The sequence below is a fragment of the Phoenix dactylifera genome, chromosome 16 (genome assembly GCF_009389715.1).
Source record: "Phoenix dactylifera cultivar Barhee BC4 chromosome 16, palm_55x_up_171113_PBpolish2nd_filt_p, whole genome shotgun sequence".
In the NCBI taxonomy this organism is placed as follows: Eukaryota; Viridiplantae; Streptophyta; class Magnoliopsida; order Arecales; family Arecaceae; genus Phoenix; species Phoenix dactylifera.
Window position 1 is genome coordinate 13,174,232 of NC_052407.1, and position 17,881 is coordinate 13,192,112.

General features: G+C 42.1%; 1 protein-coding gene across 1 annotated transcript; it reads right to left on the reverse strand.

Annotated features, from left to right (window-relative positions):
- Nucleotides 1-1,919: 1,919 nt before the first annotated feature.
- On the reverse strand, nucleotides 1,920-8,712 carry LOC103697058 (probable inactive leucine-rich repeat receptor-like protein kinase At3g03770). Its single transcript, XM_008778827.4, is given in 10 exon segments — nucleotides 1,920-2,337; nucleotides 2,698-2,995; nucleotides 3,173-3,284; nucleotides 3,834-3,880; nucleotides 4,015-4,176; nucleotides 4,178-4,224; nucleotides 4,339-4,579; nucleotides 5,577-5,710; nucleotides 6,611-8,003; nucleotides 8,220-8,712. Coding segments are annotated over 8 exon segments (2,376 nt in total). The 5' UTR covers nucleotides 7,971-8,003; nucleotides 8,220-8,712; the 3' UTR covers nucleotides 1,920-2,337; nucleotides 2,698-2,722.
- Between the last annotated feature and the right edge of the window lie 9,169 nt (nucleotides 8,713-17,881).

A 17,881-nucleotide genomic window follows, 5' to 3' on the forward strand; every position in this document is an offset into this window, starting at 1 on the left:
AGAAATAGTCTTTTGAAAGGACTCAAAAAGAAGAGCTTCACTGTCCTTGGACATTTCCTTAACAATAAGATTTTCATTATTACTGGTGGGGTGATGGTGCCGGCTCCACCACGTCTTTCGCATCAAGAGGCCCCCTTAATCCGCCTCACAACACCCGCATGATTAGAAGGTTCTGCAACCATGCGAGAGTTCAGTGAAGGAAGAGGGATAGCAGGAGGAGAACCCCGTGCATGGGATTCTTTTGGGTGGAAGATGGTTGGTTGGAGTCCCTTTGACACAACAAGGATCTGAGTCCTAAATAAGGGGTCTAGCCAGGGGAACTGACATCATGTCATTGGATTTCACCGGTTGCATACAAGGTCTCGTGCCATCATCAACAATTAGCTAGGACCTTAGAATCCGGTTTTGAAGGGGGAGAAGAAGACGAGCCGCGCCCAATTGCCTACGCGGAGATCCTTTCCGATTTTCCTACCTCCCATCCGCAGATCGGTCCAGAATCTCCACACTCGTCGAACAACAGTGATCTCTATAGGTTGACTAGAGTCAAACCGCACCTCGATTTCCCTCCCCGGTGTCCGTTTCGGGTGCCTTTCCAATTCTTCTCCGATCAGGTGCTCCATAGTTTCCTTTTTCGGAGCATCCATTTCTCAAATTCTGTGCGCTCAAAATTTTTATTCAATGCGTGTGCTCCCCAATTTCCTCCCTAAGGGCCGTAACATGACCCCCCTCTAGCAAGGATGCCTCTTTAATGCCAGTTGTGGTGCGGACGCTTAGCTCTCTTTTTTTTTTCCTTTTTTTTATCATACGGTATTAGGCTCCACTGATTGCCCATCGTCCATATTCTTCACTTGGTTTGCCTCCTCCATGACAGATGAACGGGGACCGATTTGCACGCTTGGGCTGCCGTGTGGTGATGACCCGAAGGCGGTTCGTAGGCTTGGTTTGCCTCCTCGTCACATGATCAACATTTTTTCGAACCCTGGTGGCCGCCATCCATGGCCATACAAGCTCTTCCTCTCCTCCCGGGATCAGGCTAGCGTCCTCCCCAACAACGTGTCCACATTGCTTTTCAAGGTGTCCAACCCTACCACATAAGAAGCAAAGTAACGATAGGTTTTCGTACTGAAACTGCTACTATGCTCTTCTGCCCTTAGCAATGATATCCACCCCAGAGCATGCTGGTTTCGAGATGACGATCTGGATGCGCGTATCTACCGTGAACCACCTCCTTCATGCAATCATCGACGAAGAGCGGAATACCTCCTCTGTGGCTGCTGCTATTTTCAGTGCCATCTTTCGATCCCGTTGCTCCATTTGAGAGATGCAACCAGATTGTACATGCCTAATAGAGTCTGACAGTCAAGACCTGGCCGGCCACCACCCAACAGCCGTGCGACACCACCCAATCTCGATCCCAGTGAATACCACCTCCTTCGCGGGATTACCACTACCCTCCTTGGATGCTGCATCCTTTAGGGACTCCGATTCCTTTGTCGTCTATTTATGAACCACGGTCGATCACGGGCCGTTTTCCTTCGAGGTCGTCAAGATCTTCTTGGGACGCCATTTCCGATATCGCATTTTGCCGTATCCCTTCTTTTCTCAGGAAAAAAATAGGAACAAAAAACAAGAGGAGTTATCTTGCTTGGCTCGGATACAGCTGCAACCCACAATGCCAGCCCACGGCAATTCCTGCTGCGTATCCTTTACAAACGTGCACTCCTTGCAGCCAAGGACTTCATGCAGGCGGTGGCCCTCTTGGGGAAGCCTGAAGCTTGGCCAAAGAGTAACCGCTTCAGCTCCAAACCAAATCCAATGGATGGGAGAAAGATTCTGTAGGATTACTGTTAGCAATAATCCGCCAGTGCCTCCTGTCGTGATCTTCTGGAGCTGGAGGATGTCGTACGCATCGACCGCTCTCCCTTGAAACTATTTGCATATGCATTGACAGCTCTCTCTTAAAACCATTTGTATAAACAGAACATAGCTTGCCAGGAGTCACTGGCTTGGTTCATATAGAAACAAAATATTAAACTAAATTTACACTTTCAGAAATCTGTCTTGCAGGGTCTTGATGCTACAAACTTTCAGAAAAACTTCAGCTCGCGGTATCAGGAAGACTACAGATGGCTTTTTCCCACATGCGTCAAAGATCACTCCAGAAAAGCCGGCCAGTCTTCGTTGAGAATGGATGAAATAGTGATCTTTGCATTGTTCCACGCCCATCATCTCCTGAGGACAATGCAGCTATTAGCAATAAATTGTGATGAAAGACGATGCGAAGACGATGGTTGCCCCCAGCATTAAGCTGCTTGACGCATGGGCAAAAAGTTTGACCTGTGCAAGAAAACATACTTATGCATACTAATCAAGAAAACCAACAGAATGAACTGAAAAGGCATCAACAAACAATTCTACTGCCAAAAAGAAAATTTATTCTTTTGCTGGGTCATGCATTTACTTGCGAAAATTTATCTTAGTCCACATGCCAACAGACAACATCTGCAGGCTATTCTGAAGGTTCCATAATACTCTGTGGTTTAACGGATCAGCATTAGAGAGTAGGCAGAGCTCTACCATAGGGTCCATGAGGTTTTGATCCAGAGATCATAAAATGAATAAGAAATATATTGATTATAAAATGACTAGGTCGATGAAATGAATCAGAGCAGCATCATGGTTATCATCTGCACTTACAATCATGTTGTGAGTTGTGCTGCTGCTAATTGACAGTGAGTGGTGAGCTGGGAGGATGAGGAGATAACGGTGAATCTTCGCTGCTTTGAGAATCTCCCCTCCATGCATCTTGGACTTGAGCAGCAAACTGTAAGTTCCAGAGTACATCCTCAACTGAAGGTCTCTGTGATGGCTCCTTGGAAAGGCATCGTAAACAAATCTCAACAACTGTTTTCAAGGATTCATCACAGCATGCCCGACTTATGACCGGATCCACAATGCTCCTACCAGCCCCATCAGCTGCAACGCTTGCTTGCAACTTCAATAGCCAGAATTCAAGATCAAATGCTAATTCAGAATACAAGCATTCCAGATGGCATAATAGGCTGAATATCTAATCAAAGGGTATGGAAAAAAAATTTGCAATCTATGTAAAAGGACTTTCAGCCTCATTTATGGGAAATAAAGTTGTAGAAAGTCAAAAACAAACTTGCACCTGATCCCTTATTATTTCCACTTCACTTTGAGATGTGATTGGTCTTCCACATACAACTTCAAGTAAGATGACACCAAAGTCATAGATGTCAATTTTATCCGCATGCTTAGCCCTGCAGGGGTGCACAAGTCACAATATATTTACAGGACATCAATTTAAGAATTCTAAGAAGCACACTCCAAGTGCATGTACATAGATATGTGCTGGTGTATTCATACACATATAAAGAGGATTATCTCTAGGCATTGGGAATATCAGCAATACAGAAAAATTCATCCAGAGAACTCACTGCCTACGGGACCATCTTTTTTCCCTTTTTCTGAAATTTCTGAAACAGTAAATTTTCTTCTGAAATTGTTGTGAAATGGCAAATTGGTGATTATGTAAGTTGTGACAACATATAACTGACATACTAGAAATCTGGTCCTCTCTCTTTCTCTGTGTGCGCCCGTGAGTGTGTGTGTGCATGTGTCTGTGATACCCCCCTCCTCACCCCCAAAAAAATCCCTCCTTCTGTGCGTGAACACACGCACATACAAGGATGCCCCGTTGCAGATATACAGGATGAAGAATGTTGTTGCTTACCATAATTGCATTTTAAGATCATTCACAGCTGTATTTATTTGAATGTCTATAGCATAATAGAGAATTTGTTGCATACCATTCATTCAATTCCTTTGACCCATTTGAAGAACCTCCAGTTAGTACCTGCACAGATACCCATAGCTGGCTATCAAATCGAATGTGCTGATTTAACATGGAACATCTGATGAGGAGGAGAAAACTTCTAAAAGCTATGCATCCAATATATATGAAAATACATTTTTTTTTTTTTTTTTTACCTCGGCTTTCATATTCTCTGCTAATACTGGGAGATTATAACTGCTGATTTTTGCAACAAGGTTCTGATCTAAAAGTACTTTTGTGATTTTCAGATCATTTGCAAACAAACCAGGTATGATATCTGCATGCAGAAACTGGATACCCTTTGCAACACCAATGGCAAGCTGATATCCTTTGCGTCCATGTAAGCTTTTTCTCTGCAACTCCCTCTATGGGATGCATTTTAAAACATGTATGAAACAGAGATCCTCAAATAAGAGAAGCGGGAACTTCGAAGAAAAATTGAAATGGATACAGGACTGCAAACAAAGCAGTTCAGTTACCTGAAATATTGCTTCTCAGTGTTCCATTAGATATGTATTCAAAAACAAGAAATAATCTGCTGATAGTGGAGTCATCAAGGTAATACTCAAAGCAGTGTCCAAGAGCACTGACTAGATGGCGATGTCTGAGCTTTGAAATCAGTTCAATGTGACGACTGAAATTCTGAGAAGTATGGCTTTTTTTAAGTTTTAAGCATCTTATTGCCACCAGGGAACCATCATTTAATCTTCCTCTGTACATCTGATATTACAAATGAAGGGAAATCATGCAGATAGTCACCACGACACAACTTTATATGTTTGATAGGAAAATTTGAAAAAAAACATGCAGCTGCAGTAGAAATAGATCAGGAGTCTGTAGACATAAATGTCTTCCATACAAACAGAAGTTCAAAATCTTTTAATCCATGTCGAAGAAATATTGCACTTCAACTTATAAGCTACATTTTTATAACTTGTCTCTAAGTGTTTCAGTTGCATGAGAAATCATGCCGTTAGTTGAGAATGGTTTGGAACCAATCAAATATTATATCATGACACTTAAGCAATGCAATCTTATTTTATTTCAGAACATATATCCAACCTAGGTTTATAACCTTTTATCTGTCAACATATCAGTCTCTGATTATCACCCTTTAGACAATTAAAATGAAATCAGTGGCTTCAACAACTAGTTTGGACAATTAAAATGAAATCAGTGGCTTCAACAACTAGCTGAAACTATCAAGTCTTCAACAACTTAGCTTCAATAGTATCATGGGACATACATCTAATTACAAAGTTTATCCTAGACTGGACAAGCGGTCTCAGCATTAAAGCTACCCTCCGTGCTATCCCTTAGAAGTCCTACTTTGATCCCATTGTACTTTTTACTACTTTTCACCTCCACTCTTTTTGTTTTTGCTTCCTTTGTTACAATGTTTCTCTATTTTATCTTTATCTTCTTCTTTCCCTTTTCTGTTTTGATATCACTTGCTTAATAATATCTGTATGAATACCAACCATCTTTTTTCTCAAAGGGGAAGAAAAGGTGAAAGCAGTGCGAGAAATCAGTAAACAGAGTTACAATTATGCTCTCGGTCCAGCTTATGACTACATACATGTCAAGAAAGGTCATGCAATTAATTGGAGATAATCCACATAATCTTACCATTTATGATAACATCTAGTATCCTGTAAATAGGAGATTATCTGTTTGAACTCCAAGCTGAAAGAACATAGCATAAGCAATGGCATACCTGACCATGAGAACCTTCTCCCATGAAACTTGATGTTTCAAAGTTATTTGTAGCAGCTACAAGCTCTTCCAATGAAAATGATCGATATGATGGAATTCCAAGTGCTCCGAGCTTCATTGCTTGCGATATGTACCCTATAACATGGAAAGTGGAGAATCAATAAAATTATATATAAGAATTAAATGGATACAGTAGTAGTATTAGTAAGAAAGCAGAACGCATATACAAAAACAATCAGTTGCAACAATCAGTGTGTTGCATGAGGATGAAAAGTAAAACTGGCCAAAGCAAGTTAATCATTATCTTCTCAATCATATGGTGTAACAACCCAGAACCTCACCCAAAATGGCTAGCCGGAAGGTATTATTTGGGTTCCTTAATCCTGTATAAGTACCCAAGATCTACCCAGCGAATAACCGATGTGGGACTAAATACACGCCCGCACGGATCCTCACATACTTCCCCCGTTCAAGTCCTGACGTCCTCGTCAGGCTAAGGGTTCAAATCCATTCAAATCTAATCACAAACACCACGATCGGCCCGTGGTCAGCCCCAATAGATCCGTGCTGCAGTGTCCCCTAGTCCACATAGGTTATGGGCCGGGTCCGCTCTGATACAACCCAGAACCTCATCCAAAATGGCTAACCGAAAGGTATTATTTGGGTTTCTTAATCCTGTATAAGTACCCAAGATCTACCCAGCGAATAACCGATGTGGGACTAAATACACGCCCGCACGGATCCTCATATATGGATTAACATAAAGAACTTGACAGATATGATAGACATGATCAAAATAAACATACGACTTCACATCATGTAATGACAAGCACCAGAACACTACATCACTGGGAAAGAAGAATTAACATATATGTAGCTCTCAGCATGACAATCTTACTTAAAAAACAAAGGTTACGCTTGGCATTCTCAAGCTACTTCACTTGGACGAGTTGTCAAAGAAATGCATTATCTAAATTGTCACCTGCTTAACTGCGTGCATGCAAAGAGAGAGAGGGAGGGAGGGAGGGAGCATACTTGCATCAGCCAGCAACTTGGAAGGGTACCCACTCGAAGCATGCTCTATTAATCTTCTTGGGGGTGTTTTCAGTGCTCTCTTGAGACTCGCTCTTCTGAGAGCGAAGAAGATGAGGAAACCAAGAAGCAACGCGCCTCCCACAACCCCTACCACTATACCGGTCACGACAAGTGCCTTAGAAGCCGATGCCTTGCTTTGCTTGCGAGGCAATATTCCGACAGCCAAAGCCTCATTCTGGCAAACGGAGGGCGGGTGCTGAGTCCGATCTTGGGCCGCCAGGCAATTCGCCGAAAACTTGACCACCCTGTGAGTGGAATTGGACACCAGGCACGTCGGCAAGTTCCCGGACAGAAGATTCGAGGACAGGTCGATAAACTCGAGCTCGTCATTGCACGACGTGTTGGAGAAAAGCTTTCCAGTAAATCTATTCCCAGCAACGTTTAGATAGCGAAGGGAAGGCAGGGACAGCAGCGACGGCGGAAACGGCCCGACGAATCTGTTGGACGATATGTCCAGCTGCTGGAGTAGATAGCAGGAGCTAATTGCGTCGGCTGGGAGGCCGCCGGTGAACCTGTTTTCCCTCAAGACAAGAGTCACCACCTTCCTCGCCACCTGCGGGAACTGCGGCCCGAGGAAGTTGCGCTCCAGATCGAGCACTTGAAGGTTGGCGAGACCGCGGAGGTCCGGCACTTGGCCGGAGAGGCTGTTGGAGGAGAGGGCGAGGACTCGCAGCGACTCCAGGGTGGCGAGGGAATCGGGAAGAGGCCCGCTGAGGGAGTTGTTCCTCGCGCTGAGCACGGCCAGCAGCGAGAGCGCACCCAAGGAATCGGGGATCCGGCCGCCGAACAGGTTGCGGTCGAGTATCAGCGTCTGGAGGTTCCTCAGATCGGAGATCCGCTCCGGGATGGCGCCGTACAGGAAATTGGAGCTCAGGTTGACGATCTCGAGATAAGAGAGGCGGGCAATCTTGGGGGGCAGGGGACCCCACAAGCCGAGGGATGTGAGGGAGAGGACCTTGAGGTTGGGGAGGCGAGTGAGGGTGGTGAAGAGGGAGTCGATGGAGAAGCTGCGGGGTAGAGGCAGGGCGAGGAAGCTGTCGTTGCCGGCGATATGGAGCTGGGTGATGCTGTCCTCGTAGCAGACGACGGTGACGGATGGATTGGGCTCGGCGTAGCACAAGTCCGTCGTGGTATTCCAGCTACTCAAAGCCGGGGGGTAGTTGAGGAGACGCTGGATTCGCAGGAGGGACCAGGCTTGAGAGGATTGCAGCTGGCTCCTCGTGCACGGGATCAAGAGCACAAGTACCAACGATAGAATCGCAGGAGAGAGAGGGATGCTCGAGCTTTCTCGATGACCCATTGTCCCGGACGATGTCTCCTCCTTCTTCTTCTCCTGAACAAGAGAGCAGGAAAACAAGTACTAATAATAATAACTATTATTATTATCATCCTTTCTTTGTATGCAATAACAAGTCGAGAACAGAGCACTCTACCACCACCAGCTGGAAAAATCGTGGAGGACATTTGCTTCATTAACAATTGTACAAACAAGTCCAACTGAACTAAGTAAGGGAAAATGGAAGACTCTTCTAGTTCTTAGAAAACGTACCTTTCTCGTCGTCTCAGAGCTTCGTTGCTCTAATAAAACCACAAATTCCCGTCCCTGTGTGTTAATAAAGTTCCCAGAACTTCAAGCTGGATGGTTTCAGGAGGACTCTCGAAAGAAAGAGAGAAAGAGAGTATGTATATATTCTCCCGGACTTCGAAATGTGAAACCCTAAGCCATAGGCCGTATTGAGCTGGGGGGTCTAATGATTCATCTTCTTCTTCCTCGCTGCTCGCGCGCAGTAGTCACGGGTGGGCTGAGACGGTGGAAGAGGCCAAAGGATGTGGAGCTGGAAGCCTGGAAATGAACGGGAACGGAAGAAGTGGCAGTCACAAGGCGACAGGAACGTCGGGCCCCCCACCCCCGCTCTTATTTTCTCACCGCCACTGTTGTCGCTCGCCACCACCAGATCCCATCCCATGGCGTAAGCGCCTCCCTTTCCCTTTCTCTTTCCTTCTTTCTTTTCCTTTTGCTTTTTCCAATCCAACATCACCATTAAAGCAGAGGAGGAAAGCACCAAAAAAAAAAAAAAAAAATACTGTTCCTCCACCGGTGTCACCCTTTATTCCTCCCCTACTCTTTTCTTCTTCTCGGCATCAACGATACGAGTTCCTTTTGGCCTTGGGAGGTGGACGGAATTGAAAGAAAAAAACTTCGTATTATTCACTCTCTTTCTCGCCTGAGCGTCGGTGACAGGTAGGTGTCCCGTCAGCATTCCGGGGACCGTTGCTTCGCGCCAGCTCTTCCCGTGAATTTAAGAATTAGAAACGACGAAATTGCCAGCATGCACACACTCACTTACCTTAATAATTTTAAATATATATATACGCACACACACATACGATTCGATGATCTAATCAATGATATAGGTCCAAGTAGGGGGCTAGCTCCTGGCCGACGAACGCCCGAGCTAGGCTGGTTAAATGATGGAAAGCAACGCCCTACCGCCCATTAAATGATGGAAATCCCATTTTCATCGCCACAAGGGGGCTGGGAGTTGAGTTCTCTCTCGCGCGCGCGCCGCGCATATATATACATATACATATACATATATATATATATATATATATATATATATATATATATATATATATATATATATATATATATATAATAGTCTTGTTTTCAATGGGGTGTACGGGAAGAGATTGGCTGTAGGCTAGAAAGTTTGGGCTCAGAGTATAATGATGCTATGATGGATATGTATATCTTTTCCCGTGGGACCCACCTTCCCGCCGTAATTTTCCAACCGCCATTCTGTTTACTTTGTTGGGAGATATGAAAGCCAAAAAGGAAAAAAGAATGATATATGAAGCGCCGAATTTTCAGTTTAGGGACTTGCATTTATTAGCGTTAATAACTCTAAGTTTTTTTGTTTAAAAGTAATTTCTTTTTTCTTCCTCAAAATCGAAAATCAATTCAAAAATTTTACATAATCTTGAAAAATCATGCCATACTTAGCCCCAAAAATTTTACATAATCTTGAAAAAGCATGCCATACTTAGCCTCCCCCCCCCCCCCCCCCCCTAAAAAAAAAGCATGCCATACTTACCCCCCCCCCCCCAAAAAAAAAAGCATGCCATTCATCCTTGGAGTTCCACGTCCCCATAGTGCTTTCAAAACTATGAAAAAATTACAATTTCACCTCCACATTTGGGCAATCCCGTACATGTCCTCCATCTTTAGAAATTTTCAAATTGATCCTTCAACTCCTTTTTTTTTTTTTTTTTTTTCCATGGACAAGCGGTGAGAGCGGCAACAGAGTAGCACAAAGTTTTTTCCGTGGACACCAGTGAAGGCTGCAATAGAGCATCCGATGGAGAGAGGGAGAGAGGAGGAAGGATGGATGGCCTCTTAGGGCTGAGACTCTAAGAAAACCAAATAAATCTAATGAATTCAATAAGAGCCCATTAGAAAAAGAAATATGAAGAATAAAGAAAAGGTAGGTAAGAAGAAGAAAATAGAGCATATAGACCTTGAGCACAACAGCTATCACGGTCGCTGGAGAGGAGAAGAAAACAGAGCTCAGAGAAACCATTAAGAAGAAAACAGAGCTAGCTTTAACATATTCAGACAAAGAGGGATTAAGGAGAAGAGAGAAGAGGAATGGTTAACTGACTTCTTCCCCTTTCGACTTGGGCTTCTCCTCTTCCTTGTTTTCCCTACCACCTTGCTTTTCTCCCTCTCCTCCGCCTCCGCTTTTGCCTCCTTCTCCTCCTCCCCGCCACTCTCTTTGCTTTTCTCCTCTCCCATTCTCCCTGGCCGTCGTCATCCTACTTCACTTCCTCCAACTTTACCTCCGCCTTCTCCTCCCCACCACCCTCCTTCTCTCCTCTCGTCCTCCTCCGCTGTCGCCATCCTTCTTCGCTTCCTGTGCTTCCGTCTCCTCCTCCTCTGTGCCCCCCTCCTTCTCTTCTTCTCCCAAGAACACATTCGTCCTACAAAAGTTTTATGTTATTATGTGATGGTCGCATACCACCATTTTGTTAAAGCAGATTAATGGCAAGAAAACTTTTGAATACTTCGAAAACTTGAAAAATATTTAAAGATGAGATTGTATGCAGAAATTACCCAAACTTGAAGGGTGAAACAGTAGCTTTTCTAAAATCTATTTCTAAAATTTGATGTGTGGAAATTTGCAAATTAAAGCACAATAATGAAGTCAAGCTCCACGGTATACGATTTAGGGGTTTGGTGGTCCCGCTTCTTTATAAAAAATCGAAAAAACGTCGACTTTCTCTGTATAGACACTCGTTGAGTATCACAAGGTCCCAGGTCCAAGTCTCGCTGCTACCTCTCAGTAACGCAAACATTGGTGAGAATCCAATGCTCCGAAAACCTAAGGGTTTTCCGTGGACACCAGTGAAGGCTGCAATAGAGCATCAGATATAGAGAGAGAGAGAGAGAGAGGAAGAAGCATGGATGGCCTCTTAGGGCTGAGACTCTAAGAAAACCAAATAAATCTAATGAATTCAATAAGAGCCCATTAGAAAAAGAAATATGAAGAATAGAGAAAAGGTAGGTAAGAAGAAGAAAATAGAGCATATAGACCTTGAGCACAACAGCTATCACGGTCGCTGGAGAGGAGAAGAAAACAGAGCTCAGAGAAACCATTAAGAAGAAAACAGAGCTAGCTTTAACATATTCAGACAAAGAGGGATTAAGGAGAAGAGAGAAGAGGAATGGTTAACTGACTTCTTCCCCTTTCGACTTGGGCTTCTCCTCTTCCTTGTTTTCCCTACCACCTTGCTTTTCTCCCTCTCCTCCGCCTCCGCTTTTGCCTCCTTCTCCTCCTCCCCGCCACTCTCTTTGCTTTTCTCCTCTCCCATTCTCCCTGGCCGTCGTCATCCTACTTCACTTACTCCAACTTCACCTCCGCCTTCTCCTCCCCACCACCCTCCTTCTCTCCTCTCGTCCTCCTCCGCTGTCGCCATCCTTCTTCGCTTCCTTTGCTTCCGTCTCCTCCTCCTCTGTGCCCCCTCCTTCTCTTCTTCTCCCAAGAACACATTCGTCCTACAAAAGTTTTATGTTATTATGTGATGGTCACATACCACCATTTTGTTAAAGCAGATTAATGGCAAGAAAACTTTTGAATACTTCGAAAACTTGAAAAATGTTTAAAGATGAGATTGTATGCAGAAATTACCCAAACTTGAAGGGTGAAACAGTAGCTTTTCTAAAATCTATTTCTAAAATTTGATGTGTGGAAATTTGCAAATTAAAGCACAACAATCAAGTCAAGCTCCACGGTATATGATCAGTCAAAATTTTTATAGTTGACTTTCTATATTTCATGACGTACGGAACATTTTAATTAAATCAATGTAATAGATCTGATGGTTTTCATTTTGTGCTTTGCAAAGGATCCGACAAAATTTTTTCAACTAGTTAGGCGGATATATATACCTACAAACAATGATAATATTGGTTTTTATAAGATTTTTGTACTATAATTGAGCAGTCAAGCAAAATCATATAATTCTTTTGCTCAAAATAATAATAAACTGAGCATGTCATTTCATGTGTGGCTAGGTATGTCTATATGGCGGTTAACAATGCTGCTAACTATTGACGTATCTGTAGCGGGACTATGCTACAAGAGGCTTCCTCAATTTTACCTAGATACTATTGGGATATTATGGTGACCGATGCGAGCCGTAGTACATACTCTTTGCAAAGCAACTTCACATAAAATAAAAAAATTGGAAAAACCAGCAAGGTACATGACTCTTGGGTCTCAATCAGGGGACCTTCGTATGTAGGAGGATGGTCTGGCTTAATTCCCAGTCAAAACTTGAAATGCAATTATCTCCCTCATGCTGTGATATATCAACATCAACTGCTCTGCCTCATCCGTTCAGCATTAACAATCGATGGTAACCTAACTATATACTGTGAATACTATGGACTTCAACTCGATCGAGGGCGTTCCACTCCATTTTTATTTTTTGAAAATACCAAAACAGAGTTTCTTTTCTGAGCGCAGGCGTACAGTACTAGTAATAATAGCATGAACGGTAAGTACGGGTGGTACTGCAGCATGCCCCTGCCGCCTTTTGGCATCATGTCGTCGGAGTGGTTTTCTATATAATTTCTCATATTTCTTTCTACTCGTCTTAAGAAGCGGGGAACGGACGGAGATGTGTGGGAACATGAGTTCAGCTGTCATACCCACGGAGGTGGGGCATTAAACAAATTAATTAGCACTCGGTTGCTCGCACACTGAATACTGCCATGTACCGTCCATCAATATTGCCAACGCATCATCCCATGCAGTCAAGTTGCCAATAATGCAGTAAGGGCAAGATCTCGCATAATTCTCTCCTTCAATATTAAATACTAATTGCTATGTACGGTGCCACCTAAAACTCGCAATAAACAAACTCCAAACTCCACCATTGGGAAAAAAAACTTCTATCAGGAGCTCCATTACAAGATGGCAGCCCCAGAGGCCTATTCGTACGGCTGGTCGGTCTGCTTGTGCGACCAAAGAGTCCAAAATTGGCAGCGAGGAGAGGCCCAAGAAAACCGTGCACGTACGCGAGAAGGAATCTCCTTCCAATTCCACCATAATTTATCTGTAAAGGGGGCGATGCATTCCCAGTTAAAACACACGCCTTTTGAAGGCAAGTCAATGCGGGAAAAAAAAAAATAACAGAAGTCACCTGCCACATCACCGTTCCGTTCGTCAGTCCTAAGTTGTCGGTCGGTAAATTAGCCGAGCGGTATACAGGCCTTGAGTGACGCTGCAACTACCAAATCCGACCGACGAACCGAGCATTGATATGGCGGGCGATCTTCTTTTGCCATGATCCGAAAAAACAAAAATGAAGAGAGGCACAAGAACGCATATCTGTTTGCTTATCTTGTTCCGAGGGACTACTGCATCGGATCGGTGAATTGGACCGCTGAATTAATAAAAAAAATATTGTACAAAGAGAATAAATAATGTAGAGAAAACAAACAAATAGAGAGGGAAGGATGCCAAATCGTGTAGGGCTCCCAAATCTCATAAACATTCACAAAGTCCCAAAATACAAGACGTGTGATCTAGAAAATCCTAGGATAAGCATCTCTAATTACTGTATAGACATCGAAAGAATTCAGGCAGGCTATGCAGCGGGACAAAAGCCCCGTGAGCCGGGGGCCCAGCAGAAGCCCTTTTAGCAGTCTATCTGATAATGCAAGACGCCACAGTACAAAAAATGCATCTGTTTTTCCAATTTACTTCCTATATTTTCATTATTCTCTAAATTAGTTTCTCCCTGTAGGAGAATCCTAGAATAACCAAATTTTCTATTAATAATTACATTCACCCGACTTCCAAATTATAAAATTTCATGACCTAATTCTATGTTGAAGTAGCATCATCATCCTTTATAATTTGCTCGTCCCTTTTTCAATTCTCCCGAGCCCTATGCTTCCGCCACACGTCTTTCTTCATTGAATATTTTTGCATACCGGATTAGCCCACACATTACTCAAACAATCTTCTACATTAAAAGAAGCTTTGGCCTTATCTTTCACATTAATGGATATCTTGCTTTATCTCCTAGCAAGGCACATCCCTCTTCTATAAATAGGCCTTGCATTATTCTCTTCAGTATTCATTTCTCACTTGCCTTACTAAACTCATGCCTCTTTCCAAACTTTTCTAATCACTGCAGCGAGTAAGATTGAGTATTGGCTGGGACAACCTGACTGTTTTGATCGATCGACTTCTGACTGGCTTGCCAAATCGAAATATCATCACAATCGAGTTGCACTGCTGAATTTGAATACCATCATAACCAACTTCCTATTTGGTTAAGGGCTTTCAGATCTGTAAGTCAACATCTCTTCAGTCTACCCTTGGCTAACTTTGCACCTTCACCATCTTCGAGTAAGTTTAGGCATACTCATCTTTATTTCAACTTCCATCAACAATATCCATGCATAAGCCCTAAATATGCTATATTCGTTCTACCTCCACTTAAATTGATGAAGATGTGCAGTAGATAGAACATCAAGTCATCCTAAAGCTCTAGCTAGTCGACGATGGTGAAGGATTTATTAGTTTAGCTCAGAAGTGAAGTGAGTGCCTTGAGAGTATTAGTTCAATCAGTCTTGTATTAGTGCTTATATAATTATATTTTGGGCAAAAGTAATAAAATAGGATGACCTTTTTTAACTTGTATTTTTTTGCATGCCTCCTACAGTGTAGGATAATATTTATATAAATACTTCTATTAATAGTTTAGTCCTGGATGTTACTATTAATATTTTTTCTTCAGTGTAATACTCCTCTAGGCTATACTTGATCAATAATATACGATCCCTCCCAATCCGGCGATCATTTTCCAAACCTTAGATCTCCTAGCCCAATAGGAGGAATTGTCTTCCACACTAAATCTCCAATACCAAGCATTTTGGCCAAAGTTTCTTATTATAAATTTGAGTAACTTTTAGCTTCTAGGCATGCAAATGGTCCAAGACTGCCTGCCTCATTTCATCTAACTCTCCCAACTTGGTCATAATGGCCAAAGCATAATTCTGACCAGCCAATTCGGAATGATGAGCCACTTTGTATAATTTAATGGTCACTTCCATAGGTAGCATTGTGTCATGGTCACAAGTCTAGGAATAGAGAGTTATTCCAGTAGCTGATCTTTTAGAAGTCCTATACACTTATAGTACTTCAGAGAGGACTTCGTGCCATACTCTCAACTTTTCATCAACAAACATTTGAATGTTGACCACCAATATTTTATTAGTTAATTCGACCTGACCATTGCTTTGAGCAGAATATGGAATCAAATGGATAATACAAAAACTAGTCTCTTTAGCAAATGCCAAGGCATCTTGGCCTATGAAAATAATTTCCTGATCAATTGTGATAGTCTCCAGAAGGCTAAATCTATAGATTATGTGATGCCTGATAATGTTTATAATAATAGTTTGTTTCACCGACCTCATAGGCACCACGTTTACCCACTTTGTAAAGTAGTCTATAACCATAATTATAAACTCTTAACCTACTGATGATGGCGGATGGATTTGACCAATCAGATCCATGGCCTAACCTCTGAATGGCCATGGTTTGATGATAGGAGTAGTTCTACCATCGGGACCCTCTATAACAATCCATGTCCTCATGCAATCTTCTAGCATCTTCAGAAAATAATACCTATGCCTGGTAATCAACTATTGCATTTCTTGTTCTCTCTGATGGATTCTGCAGATGCCTCTTCTTGATCATAGTGAATCCAACACACCCTAAGTTTCTTCTACAATAACATGAATTCTTCTTCACCAAGATACTTTAGCAATAGTCCATCTGGCTACTCTTGTACAGCTCATTACCCATCAATACATAGTGGATGGCTTTTAGTTTTATCTTCTTTTCGATCTTGGCCGAAGGATTTGTAAGATAGCAAACTATAGAATACCTTCAATTATTTTGGCTAACATTTAAAGCCTACACTTTGTATTGCATATTGGTCTGTTTCTTAATTATGAATGACAGAAGCCTCTTCTTGATCGTAGTGAATCCAACATAGACATCCTCAGGAATCTTTACTCTTGATTATATTTGTACTAATTCATTAGCCTCTTGATTCTTAGTTTGGGGAACGAACCTTAAAATTACCTTAGCAAAACCCTTCATTAGCTTTTTAGCCTTACATGTAATAATGCATAAGTGCTTCACTATTGCATTTCTATTCTCAACAAAGCTATTTGATTGCAACTTGAGAGTCACCATGAACTTCAACTATTGTGAACCCCATGACGAGTAATATTTCTAGGGCGATTTAAAGGCTTCATATTTAGCCTAATTATTGGAACAAGAAAATTCCAACTGGAAGGAGTAGGCTGTCTGTTTTCTAGCTGGGGATTCAATGATGATCCCTGCTCCTACAACTTCCTTAGTCTTCGAGCCATCAAATGATAGCCTACAGGAGCAAAGGCCAATATCTCCAATTCCTACATGCTCCATGATTTGCTCATTAATGATCACACATAGGTGCCCTGCTAGAAAATTAGCTAAGGTTTGACCCTTCACTGCCTTTTGAGGGATATACTGAAATGAGAACTTAGATAAGGCAATTATGCACTTACTAACCCTTCCATGTATGATTAACATTGTCAGCAAATACATGATTGCATCAGCAATTCAAACTAATTAAACATAAACTAGGAGCATGTAGTATCTTAACTTTGTAGAAATATAGTGCAATGCTAGACACAGCTTCTTGATTGAAGTATATCGCCACTCGGTCTAAATCAATATCATGCTCAAGTCATATCTGTTCATATGCAGCTTTATTATCCCGAGCCAGCAAACTTTGAATAGAATCTTCAGCTACAAAGATGTATAATTTCAGTGGAATTCCCGCTCTACGAGGTTCTAGAATAGGAGAATTAGCAAGATATTTTTTTTTCTCCTTGAATGCACATTGATGTTCATCAGTCCATTTTAACGCATCTTTTCTCCTTAGCTTTAGTAGAGGTAGAAAGAACTGAATCTTCGTAATAGAATTGGATATGAACCACACTCCAACAAAAAAAGAAAAAAAAAAGAAAAAAAAAAGAAAGAGAGGATATGAACCTCCACAGAAAATTGATCTACCTAAGTAACTTTTGCAGTTGCTTCTTATTATGTGGTTGTTGGGCTTGAATAATCATCCTTGCCTAAGTTTTGTCCACTTGTACTTCATTCTGATGCACTAGAAAGCTTGGAAAGTTATTTGCAGTAGCCCCAAAAGCGTACTTCAATAGATTCATCTTCAGTTGATGATATCGCATCCGTTAATAAATTAATCATCCCTACTTGTCTCATGCAGCTTTATAAAGGCAAGTCAAAAAATACAGGGGATCTCATAGCTTGCATTTTTGCTTTTGAGTTATTTTGACATTCAATGAACTTCCTGAAGAGGATGCGAACGATGCAGCATTTTACTGGGTACATAAACGATGCCCCAATTTGTTGAGTACGTGTAGCGGCCTGATCGAGTGCAGGACATAGACTAAGAAAAGGTTGTTTCCAAGTTTTGTGTCTTTCCTTTTCATTGATCTCCAGTGTTAACGAGTTAAATACAAGCAATGCACATAAGAGAATATGTTGATTGCATATAATTCCAATTTTATTAAAAGTTGGAGGATGCTAATGGAAGGAAAGAAATGGG